This window comes from Euleptes europaea, chromosome 1 (assembly GCF_029931775.1).
Source record: "Euleptes europaea isolate rEulEur1 chromosome 1, rEulEur1.hap1, whole genome shotgun sequence".
In the NCBI taxonomy this organism is placed as follows: domain Eukaryota; kingdom Metazoa; phylum Chordata; class Lepidosauria; order Squamata; family Sphaerodactylidae; genus Euleptes; species Euleptes europaea.
Genome location: NC_079312.1, coordinates 14,376,348 through 14,393,629, shown reverse-complemented (window position 1 = coordinate 14,393,629; position 17,282 = coordinate 14,376,348). Strand labels below are relative to the sequence as shown.

Sequence of the window (17,282 nt, the reverse complement as noted above, 5' to 3'; positions counted from 1 at the left end):
ACTGATAGCAGCAGTTTTATTCTCTATTCCTCTAATTATGGCCAGCATGGAATTTGCCTTTTTCACAGCAGCTGCACACTGGGTTGACATCTTCATCAAGCAATCCACTACTGCCCCAAGATCCCTTCCTTGGTCAGTCACTACCAGCTTAGATCCCATCACTGTATATGTGAAGTTGGGATATTTTGCCCCAATATGCATCACTTTACACTTGCTCACATTGAATCTCATTTGCCATTTTAATGCCCATTCCTCCCGTTTGAAGAGATTCTTTTGGAGCTCTTCACAGTCCAATTTTGTTTTAACCACCCTAAATAATTTGGTGTCATCTGCAAACTTGGCCACCTCACTGTTCGCCCCCAACTCCAGGTCAATGATGAACAGGTTGAAAAGATGTTCTCTTTTCATTTTCTTTGGGTTTGTCTTGTACCAAGCTGTGCCTGGGTATCCTTCTGGCCTTTCCAATCATCTTTTTTTTTTAACCAGGATATTGTAGTTGCAAATATGCTCGCTATAGCGCCTTCAACTGAGTATCTCTGTCTGAGGGGTTGGAGCAGATAAGACTATAGTGTAGGGCTTGGCTGTATAGACAATGGACTGTTTGATATGGTTGGGTTGATACCTGGAGGCATGTAGATATGTTTGCTGATCTTAATAATTCTTAATAAACACACAAATACATACTAGCAAACAGGAAGAGCGCCGCAAAGAATCATGGAAATTGTAATACGATACAACAGGAAGGTAGGACAGGACTGTGCTTCAGCTGCCTCTGTAACTGTGGGCACTGGTTGCCGGGGGGGGGCTCAGCCCACCCGGCCAAGTTCAGGGGGTCTCAAGCCCCTCAGCCCCCCCCCCATAGTTTACACCTATGTCTACTCAGACCAACAGCGGCTCTCCAGGGTCTCAGGTAGAGGTCTTTCATGTCACTGTGGTGGGAATCTGTTGTGCCCCCCACCTTCTAGTTCGTTGTGCATGGCCCTCTCTGCCTGCTTCACTTACCAAAAAGCAACCCAGATAGATCTGGCTGGAAAAGAACCTTTCATACAAAGAAGCATTCTTACACAGTCATCCTTAAACAACATTCAAGCCATATGAGCAGTACCAAACAGTTTTATTGAACTTACAAAAAGAATATGAAACAAAGGAGAAAGCAATATTTAACATATATGACAGTACTTAACAAACGTACATATTGACAGACACAGATACAGAGGCCCCTGGGTCACTTCCAGAGAGAGAGAGACCATTGAATGGCAACCATTCAAAGGGTCTGTAGTCTCTCAGTGGAAGGACGAAGAACTGGGGTTTTGGGTTGTTCCTTTATAGAGAGGAGAGGGGGTCCCAAATGACCCCTCCCTGACACATTCTTAGGAAATGAGTTTTCTGCAAATCATGACTAAATTGTTTAGAAATATCTTGTTCCATAATAATTCTTTCAATGTCAGTTTTGATATCTGATTGTCTTGTCCATCCATCAATGTTCCCAAAACAATCTCCTCCTAGAGTGGGCAGACAATTTGCCGCCTGCTTGAACGGCCTTGATTTGGAGCACGCAATGTGCTTTGGGTGACTAGCTCCTGTGCCCTTTAGGGTCAAGAGCCTAATTGGAGCTGATGTCAGCTAAAAGTCAGGTCTTGTGTGACTATAGATTATAATATTAAGGTATGCATGTGGTTATTATTTTGTTAACCCAAACTCATTTAATATAAGCTAATATGTTTAAAAATTCTCACGACAGTCACCTACTTGCCTAGTTGCTTTAACTGCAGATGCTGGGAGTTGAACCCCCAAAATCTCCATGTATTTCCCAGCCCAGACCTGGCAACCCTAATAATGGGTGACCCTTAATGAACTTGGTTGGCAGCAGACTCGGGCTAGCCAGAGAGAAGTCCTACATCGCACACTGTGCGCTCAATTTACGACAACTAACAATGAATAGATGTGATGGCCACTTGATAATATTGCTTTCAAAAGGGAATGAGATCGACTGGTGGAGGCGGCAAGATCCATCAGTGGCTATCAGTTATGATGGCTAGATAGAACCTCCACGTCCAGAGGCAGTCTACCACTGGTTGATGTGTGCTGGGGGCAACTCTGTGGGGTGGCTCATGCCTCCATCCTCTGGGGTGGGCTTCCTAAACGCATATGGCTGGCCACAACAGGATGCTGGATGAGAAAGGCATTGGGTTTCATCCAGTCCAGCTCTCACCTTCGGAAGGGCTTGTAACTCAAAAGTAGGGTTCAGTGCTCTCCCCCCGCAAAAAAAACCCAATAACCTTTTTCTGAATCTTTAACTGTGCTCCTGAATTCTTCAGTGTGGAGATAAAAGACCTGGAAGATAAAAAAAATCCTGGAAGCAGAGAAATAAGAAAAGGGGGGCAGGAAGGATCCTGAAAAGAGCAGGCGCCATTGGAGTCAATGGGGTCTTTTCTCCGCCTCCTCGCGGTGAACTACACTTCCCAAAAGCCCTTGCGAGAGAGGGGGGATTGGACCGCAAAAGGAGGTGACTGAGCGTGTGGGCGTGTCTTTGGGGGGGTTCCAGGAGAGGGCAGGAAAGCGGAGCCACGTGGTTGGAGTCCTCTCCTCCTTTTTCCTTGGAGGAGGTTTGAGGCGTTCCCACGCGTTGCTCTTTCTCGCAGGTTGGAGGAAGAATTTGGCTTTTGCGCGGTTGCAGGGAAGGTGGGTTTATGGTTTCTTCCAAGAGATGCTGGGCACGAAGTGGGTGGGCGGAGAAGAACTGTGCGTGGGCATAGGGAGCTCCTTGGAGGGAGCTTGAGAGAGAGAAAGGGGAGGGGGCTTCTCGGGGAAAGATCCTGGCACATGGACGAGAGATCTCCGGAACACCGCGTGGGGCTGGTTCCACACCGGGGAGTTTCTTGATTTATCAGCAGATCAATCAGAAGGCATAATACTCCAGGAAAGAAGCGGGTAGAAATTGCCCCAGAACACTAAAATTCTCAAAAAAACCGCATGGGGGCTTGTTGTTGAGTTTTGAGAGTTTGGCTGGGGGAAATGTGCATTTAGAGAGCGGCAAATCCAAGGCAAAACCTGCCGTGCCCTATATATTTATCCCCTTTCTTGGTTCTTTCCCTTCCTGGTGATTGCAGGCAGACTGACCCTCCTCTTCCACCTCCGCTTCTTCTTTTTCCCCATCTCTGGTTCTCAGCTGGCCGGGTCTCCAGTTAGGGTTGCCAATCTCTTGGTGAGGCCTGGAGATCTCCTGCTGTTCCAACTGAACCCCACTGAGGTCCCTCCACAGGCTGTCCAGGCGCGCAATCCAGCCCTTGCCTTGGGAGTCCCCTGTCCCCCGGGCTCTTTGGCCGGAGGGAATCTCCTAATGCTAAACATCCCCCCCCCTTTTGGGACATTCCCTCCATAATAAGTGCAGGCAGCCTCTCCCGCCTGTTTCCTCTTTGGGCCTCTCCCATCTCTGCTTCTCAGCCGGCTGGGTACCCAGGTAGGCTTGCCAATTTCCAGATGAGGTCTGGGAGTTTCTCACGGTTACAACTGAATTCCACTGAGGTCCCTCACCCAGCTCCACCCTCAGATCTCTAGGAAGTTGCCAACCCAGAATTAGTAGCCGTGTCCCCAGTCCTCAGTTTGCCCAGGGTTAAAACATGCCCCAGGGGTGCAGCACTGCAGGCTGTTCCTAAGGGAAAACAAAGGTTTTTCTCTCAGTTTCCCTGGCAGAACTGGAACTTTTTGTCACTGATGGTCCAGTACAATCAAGATGTTTTATAAAAACGTATGCTGTTTTGCCTCTTGTCATTTCCTTTTTACTTTGATATTCCCCCAAATGTTTCTGTTCCCAAAAATCAAAGAGAGGTTTCTGGCAATTGGCAAAGACTGGAGTCTTTTGTCTCCCTTTTCTCAAATGACTGTAACTTGCTCAATTTAGTCGGTCTGTCTGTTAGTAGTCCGTCTCTTGATATTTACATCTTTAACAGTTTCAGCAATCCCTATTTTGGTGTTATGGCCCAAAGTGACAACTCGGTTAAAAAGTTCAATAAAATAGCTGTGGGGTCTTTGGAAATTTTAAAATCAGTCATATGATGAATTTCAATAAAAACAGTATTCTCCAGATGTTGAACATGCCCATTGCTTGTGTGTGCATCTTGTCCCTTCCTTTCCATAGCTTTTTCAGGCCTTTTGTTTTTCCTGTATGATATTCTCCCATCATAAAGAGCTAGTGGGTCATAGAATACAATCACAGAGTTGGAAGGGGCCATATAGGCCATCTAGTCCAACCCTCTGCTCAATGCAGGATCAGCCTAGAGCATGGGGGAGGAATTCCCCCGGGGGGGGGGGATTTTAGGGTTCCAGAGGGGAATTGGGACCACTATTCAGCAAAGTGTGATGTCCTGTAGATTATATAAAATCTGCAAAATTGTAGTTTGTTTTTTTTGAGTTAGATCTTGGGAAGGAGGAAATTATATTCTGAATAATGGTGAAAGGGGGGAATGGAGCAAAAAAGGTTGAGAACCACTGGCTTAAAGCATCCCTGACAAGTGTTTGTCCAGCTTCTGCTTAAAAACTGTGAGAGGGAGCTCACCACCTCCCTAGGTAGCTGATTCCACTGTCTTAACAACACTTACTGTAAAAAAAAAAATCCTAATATCCAGCCTGTACCTTTCCGCCCTCAATTTAAACCCATTATTGCAAGTCTTATCCTCTGCTGCCAACAGGAACAGCTCCCTGCTCTCCTCTAAGTGACCACCCTTCAAATACTTCAAGAGAGCAATTATGTCCCCCCTCTTCTCCATTCCCAACTCCCTCAGTCTTTTCTGATAGGGCTTGGTCTCCAGGCCCCTGATCATCCTTGTCACTCTTTGGAGCCGCTCGATTCTGTCCACATCTTTTTTAAAGTGAGGCCTCCAGAGCTGCACACAATACTCCACGTGCGGCCTGACCAACGCAGTGTATAGCAGGACTATGACCTCTTGCGATTTGGATGTTATGCCTCTGTTGATGCACCCCAACATCGCATTAGCCTTTTTTGTTGCTGCATCACACTGGCTGCTCATATTTAATTTATGGTCCACCCGTACCCCCAAGATCTTGTTCACACACACTGCTGCCCAGAAGTGTATCCCTCATCCAGTATGCATGTCTGTCATTTTTGTTACCCAGATGTAGAACCCTGCACTTATCCTTGTTGAACTGTATCTTATTCACATCTGCCCACTTTTCTAGTGTGTTCAGATGTCGTTGAATTCTGTATCTTATAGCTGACCTACATTTACTAGCAACCCACAGATGCTCTTCTTTAGAGGTAGGTACTTGCCTCCATTTCCTTAACATTTCCTTTTTCTCCCTTAGCTCAATTGGGAGTTCTCTATTCATCCACATTGGCTTCTTGGATCCTCTACCATGTTTCTTCTTGTTGGAAAGCGAGGGCTTGAGCTTGCAAGAGCTCTTGTTTTGGGAGAGCCCATCCTTCACTTGCTCCTTTCCCTTCAAGCAGTCTTGCCCATGGAATGATTCTCATCAGGCCTTTGAGTTTATTAAAATCTGCCCTACCAAAATCTAACACATGTGTGTGGCTACGAGCTTCCTTGGTCCCCCGTAACGAAAGGAATCCTAGGAGGACATGGTCACTTCTCCCTAAAGTCCCCATCTCCTTCACCTCATCTACCATCTTTTGCCTGTTGGTCAACATAGAGTTGAGTATGGCTGAGCCCCTCCTAGCTACCTCCACCATTTGATGAAGGAAGTGGTCCGCCAGGCAGGTGAGGAACTTACGTGACAGCGGGCCCTTTGCAGAGTTTGTCTCCCAGCACACATCAGGGAAGTTGAAATCCCCTATAACTGTCAGCTCTTGTTGTTTGGATACCCGGTCAGGCTGCTCACGGACAGCATCATGCATCTCCTCACCCTGGTCAGGAGGTCTGTAGCGGATGCATCGTATATGGGAGACATGTGTATATACATTGGTATATTTAATATACATATAAAAGTAATTATTCAAGATAGATTAATAATGAACTGAGTTTGCCAATCTGTGTAATTATGTTTTACAACTAAAGTCAATCTTACCAGATGTTTGAGTAATTGGTAATATATTATGCAAGTATTTTTCAACCATCTCTTTTAAGATTTACCGTATTTTTCGCTCCATAAGACGCACTTTTTTCCTCCTCAAAAGGGAGGGGAAATGTCCGTGCATCTTATGGAGCGAATGCCGGCTGGGCGTGTGCGTGTCGGGACGGCGCGGGGCCGCACAGAGCCGGCTGGGCGCGTGCGCGTCGGGGTGGGGAACGCCGGCTCATGCCGTCCGACACGCGCGCACCCAGCCGGCATTCGCTCCATAGGACAAGTTTTTATAGGAGGAAAACACATTTTTTTCTTGTTTTCCTCCTCTAAAAACTAGGTGCGTCCTATGGAGCAAAAAATACAGTATATAATTGGCTTCTTAATAGATAGAAACTAACTTATTATTGTCGAAGGCTTTCACGGTCAGAGTTCATTGGTTCTTGTAGGTTATCCGGGCTGTGTAACCGTGGTCTTGGAATTTTCTTTACTGATGTTTCGCCAGCAACTGTGGCAGGCATCTTCAGAGTAGTAACACTGAAGGACAGTGTCTCTCAGTGTCAAGGGTGTAGGAAGAGTAATATATAGTCAGAAAGGGGTTGGGTTTGAGCTGAGTATTGTCCTGCAAAAGTATTGTCCTGTAAGTATCAAGTTAATGTGCTAATGAGGGTATGGTATGTTAATATGGAACCATTGTATCCTGAAGTGATCTGTTAATGTGTGTAATCCAAAGCTAATCTGTATGGCTATTGTTGAATGTTGTCTTTGTCAGTCTGGAGGTTTTTCAGGGCAGGAAGCCAAGCCTTATTCATTCTTAAACTCTCCTCTTTTCTGTTAAAGTTGTGCTGATGTTTATGAATTTCAATGGCTTCTCTGTGCAATCTGACAAAATAGTTGGTAGAATTGTCCAGTCTTTCAGTGTCTTGGAATAAGACCCTGTGTCCTGTTTGTGTCAGTCCATGTTCAGCCACTGCTGATTTCTCAGGTTGGCCAAGTCTGCAGTATCTTTCATGTTCTTTTATCCTTGTTTGTATGCTGCGTTTTGTGGTCCCGATGTAAACTTCTCCACAGCTGCAAGGTATACGATATACTCCTGCAGAGGTGAGGGGGTCTCTTTTGTCTTTTGCTGATCGTAGCATTTGTTGTATTTTCTTGGTGGGTTTAAACACTGTTTGTAGGTTATGTTTTTTCAAAAGTTTCTTCATCCTATCAGTGACTCCTTTAATAAATGGCAAGAATACCTTTCCTATGGGAGACTGTTTTTCTTGAGTTTTCTGATTTTTGTTTGGTTTAATGGCCCTTCTGATTTCATTCTTGGAGTAGCCGTTTGCTAGCAGTGCGTGATTTAGATGATTAGTTTCTTCCTTGAGAAACTGTGGTTCACAGATCCGTCTTGCACGGTCCATTAATGTTTTGATTATTCCTCTTTTCTGTCGGGGGTGGTGGTTGGAGTTTTTGTGTAAGTAGCGATCTGTGTGAGTTGGTTTCCGGTAGACCTTGTGACCTAACTGAAGGTTTGTTTTACGGATGACAAGGGTATCAAGAAATGGGAGTTTACCCTCAATTTCCTTTTCCATGGTAAACTGAATGTTTGGATGGATATTATTAAGATGGTTTAGAAAGTCCATTAATTTTTCTTCACCATGGCTCCAAATGGTAAATGTATCATCTACGAACCTGAACCAGACTGTAGGTTTGTAAGGTGCTGATTCTAATGCTGTCTTTTCAAAATATTCCATGTAAAAGTTTGCTATTACTGGACTGAGTGGACTTCCCATAGCTACTCCATCAATCTGTTCATAAAATTCTTGATCCCATAGGAAATAACTTGTTGTCAAACAATGGTGAAATAAGGCTGTTATATCTTCTGGAAAAATCTGGTTAATCAATGAGATTGTGTCTTTTACTGGAACCTTGGTAAAGAGGGATACAACATCAAAACTGATTAATATATCCTTTGGATTGAGTCTTAACGGACTGATTTTGTTGATGAAGTGAGTTGAATCTTTGATGTAAGAAGTGGTTTTTCCAATGTGGTCCTGTAGGAGGGTGGTCAAATATTTAGCTAATTCATATGTTGGGGAACCAATGGCACTCACGATGGGTCGGAGTGGAACGGAATCCTTATGAATTTTAGGTAGTCCATATAATCGTGGTGGTTGTGCTTCTGTCTTGCATAGTTTTCTGTGTGTGTCGGGATGAAGAGTGGAATTCTTGATTAGAATGCTAGTTTTCCTGGTAATTTTGCAAGTTGGATCTCGTTTTAGTTTTTTGTATGTGGCAGGGTCCAGAAGTTCCTCAATCTTCTTTTTGTATTCTTCTGTTTTCATGATCACTGTGGCATTGCCTTTGTCAGCTGGTAGAATAATGATTTCTGGATCTGCATTGAGGGTCTTGATGGTGTTTCTCTCCTTGCGTGTTATATTGCTAGCAGGGGGCTTTGCTTTTCGTAGAATTCTTGCTGTCTCTCCTCTTATTTCCTCAGCATCTTCTTCAGGTAGATTACGAATGGCAGATTCTACATTTGCAATGATGTCTTCCACTGGAATTTGGGTGGGAGTGACTGCAAAGTTTCCTCCCTTAGCTAAGATGGACTGACACAAACAGGACACAGGGTCTTATTCCAAGACACTGAAAGACTGGACAATTCTACCAACTATTTTGTCAGATTGCACAGAGAAGCCATGAAATTCATAAACATCAGCACAACTTTAACAGAAAAGAGGAGAGTTTAAGAATGAATAAGGCTTGGCTTCCTGCCCTGAAAAACCTCCAGACTGACAAAGACAACATTCAACAATAGCCATACAGATTAGCTTTGGATTACACACATTAACAGATCACTTCAGGATACAATGGTTCCATATTAACATACCATACCCTCATTAGCACATTATCTTGATACTTACAGGACAATACTTTTGCAGGACAATACTCAGCTCAAACCCAACCCCTTTCTGACTATATATTACTCTTCCTACACCCTTGACACTGAGAGACACTGTCCTTCAGTGTTACTACTCTGAAGATGCCTGCCACAGTTGCTGGCGAAACGTCAGTAAAGAAAATTCCAAGACCACGGTTACACAGCCCGGATAACCTACAAGAACCAAATAACCTATTATTATTCTTTTCTTTTTTTTCAGACAACCTGTATACATGCCTGGTTTGATTTAAACTGTTTGTATATGTATATATATTTCTGTAAATGTGTGCAGGTTTTACATGGGTTTCAATTGACCACTGTTGAAAGCCAAATAGGCCAAAGCGCGTCTGGCATGTGGTTATCGATATCAACCTTAGGAAATGCCATTGTGCTATATAAATTCTACCCAACCTTGGGTACCCAGCTTCTGTTTTCTAGGTTGGGTTTTATTCCCCTCTTTTTTCTTCTACATTCGCAGACTCCAACCACAATACTGTTTGTCCTTCCTTCCCTTATCCTCACCCATATACTTGCCACTAGGCTGCCACCCTCCTCCTCCAGTATTTCTTGGCAAGCAATCCCTCTCCTCACATACAGCGCCACTCCAGGGGAGGGGTGCATGGATGGGTGGGGAATCTTTCCGCTCCGGGTGGTTTCTTGGTTTATTTTTCACTCTTCCAGTTGCCCATGATAAGCCTGCAAAAAGCGACCAGGCTCAGCAGATAGGTCAGGAGCCATAATACTCCGGAAAAGGAGCCAGCAGAAATGGCCCCCGAGTCCTAAAGGTTCCCTTTCTCGGCTCTTTCCCTTCCTGATATTTGCAGACAGGCAGCCTCTCCCTCCTCTTTCGCCCGCCCTGCGGCTCGAACTCTCTCTCTCTGCGCTTTTCAGCCCATCTCTGCTGGGTCCCCCAGGTCGGGCTGCCAACTTCCGGGTGGGGTCTGGGGATTTCCCACAGTCACAGCTGAACTCCATTGAGGTCCCTCCCCTGGCCCCACCCTCACATCGCCAGGAATTTGCTAACCCAGACCGGCCGCTTCTTCCCCAGTCCTTGACCTGCCCCGGGCTGAAAAGCCTGCACCGGGATGTAGCTCGGCAGGCTGTGGGCAGGGCCTCCGGTGATGGGATGTCTCTCCAAGCCAAGAGTTCCCTCACCACAGAAAACTATCTCAGGAATCTCTCCCTTGAGCTGTTAACTTTTCTACAGCCAAAAACACGTGTTGTGTGGAGGCACATGCCAGCAGCTCAGGCTCTCCCAGAGTGTGGATTCGAACTTGGGTCAACCTAGGCTTGACACACTGACCGCTAAGCTACATTGGCTGTTAGTCACATACATGCTCTGTTTCTGTGAGGCCAAATCACCTCACACAGGTTAAGAATCAAAGCCAAAAGACTTCAGCAGAAATGCAGCAGATTTGAAGTTGTGTAATGGGAGGGGGGAGATCCTGTGCTCCATCCAGTACACAGGGGCGTTTAAAAATATTTATAATGGAATTGTTAAACAGTATTTTTGTGGGTACAGAAACAGTCAGTCTGTGTCAATTTGCGTTTAATTCCACGCAAGTTTTAAGCAAAGTGGACCCAAGAGGAGTCTGGTTAGGCACACTTTTCTGAATCCGTATCGCTTAGAGTATTGTTCCAAGATGGCACCCCTCCAGTTTCCCAGAATACATGTTATTTGTGAGTTACTCTTCAGGGTCAAAAAGACTTGTTTAATTTTTCTTGCCGTTAGTTTGATTTATTCCATCTTTTTTCCCCAAATGACCTGCATATGGGATTCTGCTTTCTTGTGTGAATACTCAGGAGCAGCGAGAGACGATGAACAGGAAAAATCCTCTTTCAGGGGCCCCCACGTCCTTTGTGGAGGTGGCCGTGTTCTTCAAGGAGGAGGAATGGGCTCTTCTGGATCCGTCCCAAAGAGCTCTGTACTGGGAAGTCATGCAGGAGAATTACGAGACTGCGGCCTCTTTGGGTAAGGATCTTGTCCCTTTTATCCTGTCTGCGGGAGAGGAATCGTCTGCAACAAATCCAGGCCATCAGTAATAAGAAATCTCGTCTCCCTGGTTTTGACGGTTGTGAGTTACCAGTAGAAAGTCTTTGGGGGGTGAAAAGGGATTAGTTTGCCAGGAGTGTGAATTATAGAGACCTGTGGAAGTATCAGACCTTTGCTGCAGTTTCTCTGATTGGGGAGCCGAACGTACTGAGGCATAACACCAGGGATTGCCAACTTTTTTGAGCCTGCGGGCAAATGTGGAATTCTGACGTGGCATGGTGAGCTCAGCAACCAAATAGCTGCCTCAAGGTGGCAGCCGATGCCAAGGACCCCACGGGCACCATGTTGCGGACCCCTGCATTCCATAGTGGAACCCTAACAACACCTTCCCAAGGTAAGCCCCGCTGAGTAGATATGAGTAGGATTCTGAGTAGACATCCGTATTAGGGGTTGCCAGGTCCAGCGGGTAACCAAGTTGCAGCAAAGTGCTGTATTTATACATTGTAAACCCATCTGAGAGATTTTCTTTAGGCAGGCTCTATTAAAGACCTAACATCCCATAACTTCTGGTTGATGGTTAATATTTACCTCAGAGTTTTTCCTGAATGAGCCACTTGTCCGGTATTTGTTCCTAGGAATGTTTGCATTGTGTCTGCATCAAGCTGGAAGCAAAGATCCTGTCGTCTGTTTGAATAGCCCCCTGTCCCCCAAAGTCAAGGTGTATTCTCAACATCATATATATTCTTGGAAAGTCTAAATCTCTTCGTGTTGTCTTCTTTTCTCTTTGAAGGACTTTGGGTTCCGGGACCATTCCTTGATTTGCAGCACCATCCAAGAAACATGCGGTTTCTCCAAAGCTCTGAAGAATCGGGCAGGTGTACTGGTGTCCCCTTGTCAGGTAAGGGGGAGACAGCCATACAGTGAAAGGGACGTTTAAGTTTATTTTGCTGGATTTTTTTTTCTGTAGGCACTTCCATGTATTCACATTTTATCTATCTCTCCTGCTCTCTGTTTTCCTGTTCTGGCATGATGTTGCCACTGTTCCACTTTTATAACCGCTCTCTTGTTTTCTTAACTGTAAATACTTTTTGGTTAATAAATTAGTTTTTATTGTTCCCTCTGCCAGGGGCCTCCCTGTAAGCAGTCGGACCCCTCCTCCCGCTAAGGGACCCCTCGAAGGCACAGGGGCCAAAGACTGGCATGACAGCAGATGACTGTTCCACGCAAAATGGATGCCTCTCTGAGAGTTTTGGGATCCATCTTGTGTGTCAAGCCTGGGCAGGAAGGCGGTTGACCGCTGAACTTTTCCCCTTGCCCAGAAGGTGTGCCTGGCTGGACAATGGGGCTAGTTAATCCCCATTGTGTCACCCTGAGGTGATTTAATCAGCGCTCCCAGCAGTCCATTACTTACCCCATCTGCACCCATCCCTGCAGCCAGATATATGATGTAGATTTGGTGGTGCTCGTTGGAATATTGATTTTGAGGGGATGCCTTTGAAAACGGCCCTAAATTGAGCAGGAAGACTATTGTCAGGGTCAGGATACAGGAATGGTATCAACCTAGTGCTGAAAGAACTGTCCTAAGTGCCTGTTCAGGTCACAATTCAAAATGTAGGTTTGTACCTATAAGGGCCTAAATGGTTTGGGGCCAGGTTCCTTAAAAAAAGCCGCCTCTCCACCTTTCCTGTCCATCCCAACAGTTAAGCTCCTCCTCACAAGCTCTGCCTTGCCTTCCGAGGTGTGGCAGGTGAGGGCCAGAGACAGGCCTTTTCCAGGGGTGGCAACTTGCCTGTGGGAGGCCCTTTCCGTTGTTGTTCGCCTGGTGCCAATGCTACCTTTAAGTTCTCTTTACCCCGGTCAGTGTGGTGTAGTGGTTAAGAGCAGTGGTTTCGAGCGGTGGAGTCTGATCTGGAGAACCCGGTTTGATTCCCCACTCCTACACATGAAGGTAGGTGGGTGACCTTGGGCTAGTCACAGCTTTCTCAGCCCCACCTACCTCACAGGGTGTCTGTTGTGGGGAGGGGAAGCCAAGGTGATTGTCAGCGTTTGATACTTCCTGAAGTGGTAGAGAAAGTTTGCATATAAAAAACAACTCTTCTCCTTTTATTTATTTATTTGTTTGTTTATTGCACTTCTAGCCCCCCCCCCCCCCCACCAGACAAAACCAGGCTCGGGCGGGTAACAACAGTAAAATTACAAGTTGCATATGTATATATATATATATACACATGCCATAACCAAGCGGGCAGGCTACCCCCCATGAGTACACTAGTTGGTAAGAGGGAGGGGGTGGGGGAATAGGGAGATCAGCATTAATGCCACCTGTGGCTGTCCTCAGTTGTAGGCCTGGTGGAATAGCTCTGTCTTACAGGCCCTGCAGAGCTCTTTTAGGTCCCGCAGGGCCGTGATGTTACAAGGCAGAGCATTCCACCAGGCCAGAGCCAGGGCGAAGAAAACCCTGGCTGTTGTTGAGGACAGCCGCACACTCTTAGGGCCAAGGACCACCAGCAAGTTGTTATCAGCAGGATACAGCATTCTTCGGGGGTTGTACCAGGAGAAGCGGTCCAAAGATACGAGGGTCTCAGACCGTGTAATGATTTAAAGGTCACAACCACCACCTTAATCCTGATCCGATACTCCATCTGGAGCCAGTGAGGTTGACAGAGCACTGGCTGTATATGTTCATGGAGAGAGGACCCCTTAAGGACCCTCACTGCCACATTCTGTACCAGCTGAAGCCTTTGGTTCAGTCTCAAGGGCAGCCCAACGTAGAGTGAGTTACAGTAATCCAGCCTAGAGGGTTTAAATCATTGTGTTATAGTCTACCTTTAGCCAGAAGAATGTTTAAATTCCATGTTCAGCTGCTACGTGTTTTGTTGGTTTGCTCCTCTACCTGAGTTTCTGAGGGCTGTTTTTAAGATCTATGTTTTTGTTATCTTCCATTGTATAAGCTTCTTTGGGGAGGTTTCCTAGGGTGGCGGCATATGAATTTTCTGAATAAATACATTCATTTGCAAATGTATACCTCCTATAGAGGCAGAAAAAGGCTGGCCTCCTTCCATGTCCCAAGGGACAAAAATCTCCTTAAACTAGGAGCATGAAGGCACATGGATTGAGCTGCCATGGAGTCCTTTCAGCAAGAGCCCAGTGGCCACTCCAATACAGAGAAGCAGTTCCTCTTTTGTCTACCCTTCTGTCCCCCACTTCCTTTCCCTGTCCTTTTCTCTTGCTGGTATTTACTTTTCCCAGCCTCCAGTTCCCATCGGGAAAAAATCCACTTGGTAATGATAGCTCATGTTAATTGGTCTTTGTTTCCTGAGGCTCTTATTTGATTTTGCTCTCTTTTCCAGCAGCAGATACTGAAAGACAGGGGCAACTAGAAGGGGTGTCTTCAGAAAGAGACGAGGATCTGGAGGTGGTGGAACCTTGGGATGGAGACGGACCTCGAAGGCAGCTGAGAAGAAAACGGGAAGGAAAACAGAAGCGGAGGAAGGAGTTGGTTGACTGTCAGGGCAGGAACATCTATGACATACCAGCCCAAAGCAAAATACAAAGAGAAAAGGGAAGGAATAAGTGTCCCATGAAAGGGAAAAGGTTGGGCTGCAAATCCAGCATTAAGATAGAATGGAAGATCCAATCAGGAAAGAAAACATGTGGCTGCTTGGAGTGTGGAAAGAGCTTCTCGCAGAATAGCCAACTAACTGATTATCAAAGGGTTCATGCAAGAGAGAAGCCACATAACTTCTTGGAGTGTGGGAAGAACTTCAGTCAGAAGGACAGCCTTACATTACACCAGAAAATTCACACAGGGGAGAAGCCATATAAATGCTTGGAGTGTGGGAAGAACTTCAGTCAGAAGGGTAGCCTTACTTTACACCAGAAAATTCACACAGGGGAGAAGCCATATAAATGCTCGGAGTGTGGGAAGAGCTTCAGTCAGAAGGCCCACCTTACTTTGCACCAGAAAATTCACACAGGGGAGAAGCCATATAAATGCTTGGAGTGTGGGAAGAGCTTCTCTAGTGGTGGCGACCTCACTAAACATCAAAGGATACACACAGGGGAGAAGCCATATAAATGCTTAGAGTGTGGGAAGAACTTCAGTCAGAAGGCCCACCTTACTTTACACCAGAAACGTCACACAGGGGAGAAGCCACATAAATGCTTGGAGTGTGGGAAGAACTTCAGTCGGAAGGACAGCCTTACTTTACACCAGAAAATTCACACAGGGGAGAAGCCATATAAATGCTTGGAGCGTGGGAAGAGCTTCAGTCAGAAGGCACACCTTACTTTGCACCAGAAAATTCACACAGGGGAGAAGCCATATAAATGCTTGGAGTGTGGGAAGAGCTTCTCTAGTGGTGGCGACCTCACTAAACATCAAAGGATACACACAGGGGAGAAGCCATATAAATGCTTAGAGTGTGGGAAGAACTTCAGTCGGAAGAACTACCTTACTTTACACCAGAAACGTCACACAGGGGAGAAGCCACATAAATGCTTGGAGTGTGGGAAGAACTTCAGTCGGAAGGATAGCCTTTCTTTACACCAGAAAATTCACACAGGAGGGAAGCCTTATACATGCTTGGAGTGTGGGAAGAACTTTAGTAAAAAGGCCAACCTTTCTTTACACCAGAAAATTCACACAGGGGAGAAGCCACATAAATGCTTGGAGTGTGGGAAGAACTTCAGTCAGAATGGTAGCCTTACTTTACACCAGAAAATTCACACAGGGGAGAAGCCATATAAATGCTCGGAGTGTGGGAAGAGCTTCAGTCAGAAGGCCCACCTTACTTTGCACCAGAAAATTCACACAGGGGAGAAGCCATATAAATGCTTGGAGTGTGGGAAGAGCTTCTCTAGTGGTGGCGACCTCACTAAACATCAAAGGATACACACAGGGGAGAAGCCATATAAATGCTTAGAGTGTGGGAAGAACTTCAGTCAGAAGGCCCACCTTACTTTACACCAGAAACGTCACACAGGGGAGAAGCCACATAAATGCTTGGAGTGTGGGAAGAACTTCAGTCGGAAGGATAGCCTTTCTTTACACCAGAAAATTCACACAGGAGAGAAGCCTTATACATGCTTGGAGTGTGGGAAGAACTTTAGTAAAAAGGCCAACCTTTCTTTACACCAGAAAATTCACACAGGGGAGAAGCCACATAAATGCTTGGAGTGTGGGAAGAACTTCAGTCAGAATGGTAGCCTTACTTTACACCAGAAAATTCACACAGGGGAGAAGCCATATAAATGCTCGGAGTGTGGTAAGAGCTTCAGTCAGAAAGCCCACCTTACTTTGCACCAGAAAATTCACACGGGAGAAGCCATATAAATGCTTGGCGTGTGGGAAGAGCTTCTCTAGTGGTGGCGACCTCACTAAACATCAAAGGATACACACAGGGGAGAAGCCATATAAATGCTTAGAGTGTGGGAAGAACTTCAGTCAGAAGGCCCACCTTACTTTACACCAGAAACGTTACACAGGGGAGAAGCCACATAAATCCTTGGAGTGTGGGAAGAACTTCAGTCGGAAGGCCAGCCTTTCTTTACACCAGAAAATTCACACGGGAGAAGCCATGTACATGCCTGGAGTGTGGGAAGAACTTCAGTCAGAAGAACTACCTTACTTTACACCAGAAAATTCACACAGGGGAGAAGCCACATAAATGCTTGGTGTGTGGGAAGAACTTCAGTCGGAAGGATAGCCTTTCTTTACACCAGAAAATTCACACAGGAGAGAAGCCATATACATGCCTGGAGTGTGGGAAGAACTTCGGTCAGAAGGCCAACCTTTCTTTACACCAGAGAATTCACACGGGAGAAGCCACATAAATGCTTGGAGTGTGGGAAGAACTTCAGTTGCAAGAGCCACCTTACTTCACATCAACACATTCACACCGGAGAGAAGCCATATACATGCTTGGAGTGTGGGAAGAGCTTCTCTCATAGTAGCAGCCTCACGACATCAAAGGATTTACACTAGTTGGAAAACATCTCATTGAGGTGTTCACACAATAGTGAAGCTGTCTAAATGCTGAGATTGAAGCGAGGCTTTGCTCTTACATCTAGAGTACTGTACTTAGGAAGGTTCTTGCATAGTTATTACACAGATGCTTTTTGATTCCCAATCAGTGAATTACAGCATGAAATGGGAGAGATTTTTCTAGCTGTCTTTCATGGTTAAATAAGAAGTGACATTAATGATATCACTGATAGATATTCAATGCTGTTCTTAATGTGTTGTTGTTTTAATGCTGAATTGTTTGAATGTTTTGATGTTTGCAGTCTTGGAAACCCTATGTGGATGGAAAGACAGCCCTGTGGGCA

General features: G+C 45.7%; 1 protein-coding gene across 1 annotated transcript; it reads left to right on the top strand.

Annotated features, from left to right (window-relative positions):
- The first annotated feature begins 10,777 nt into the window (after window positions 1-10,777).
- On the top strand, window positions 10,778-16,287 carry LOC130493776 (zinc finger protein 345-like). Its single transcript, XM_056867403.1, has 4 exons — window positions 10,778-10,931; window positions 11,743-11,850; window positions 14,303-15,475; window positions 15,602-16,287. The coding sequence occupies exons 1-4, from the start codon at window positions 10,778-10,780 to the stop codon at window positions 16,285-16,287; spliced, it is 2,121 nt and encodes a 706-aa protein (XP_056723381.1).
- The last annotated feature ends 995 nt before the right edge of the window (window positions 16,288-17,282 follow it).

Excerpts from the sequence above, each read along its gene's own strand:
- LOC130493776 (XM_056867403.1), top strand. The coding sequence starts at position 10,778 with ATGAACAGGAAAAATCCTCTTTCAGGGGCCCCCACGTCCTTTGTGGAG. Across the intron at positions 10,932-11,742 it reads CGAGACTGCGGCCTCTTTGG|GACTTTGGGTTCCGGGACCA; the intron begins GTAAGGATCTTG and ends TTCTCTTTGAAG. Across the intron at positions 15,476-15,601 it reads GGAGTGTGGGAAGAACTTCA|GGGAGAAGCCACATAAATGC; the intron begins GTCGGAAGGATA and ends AAATTCACACAG.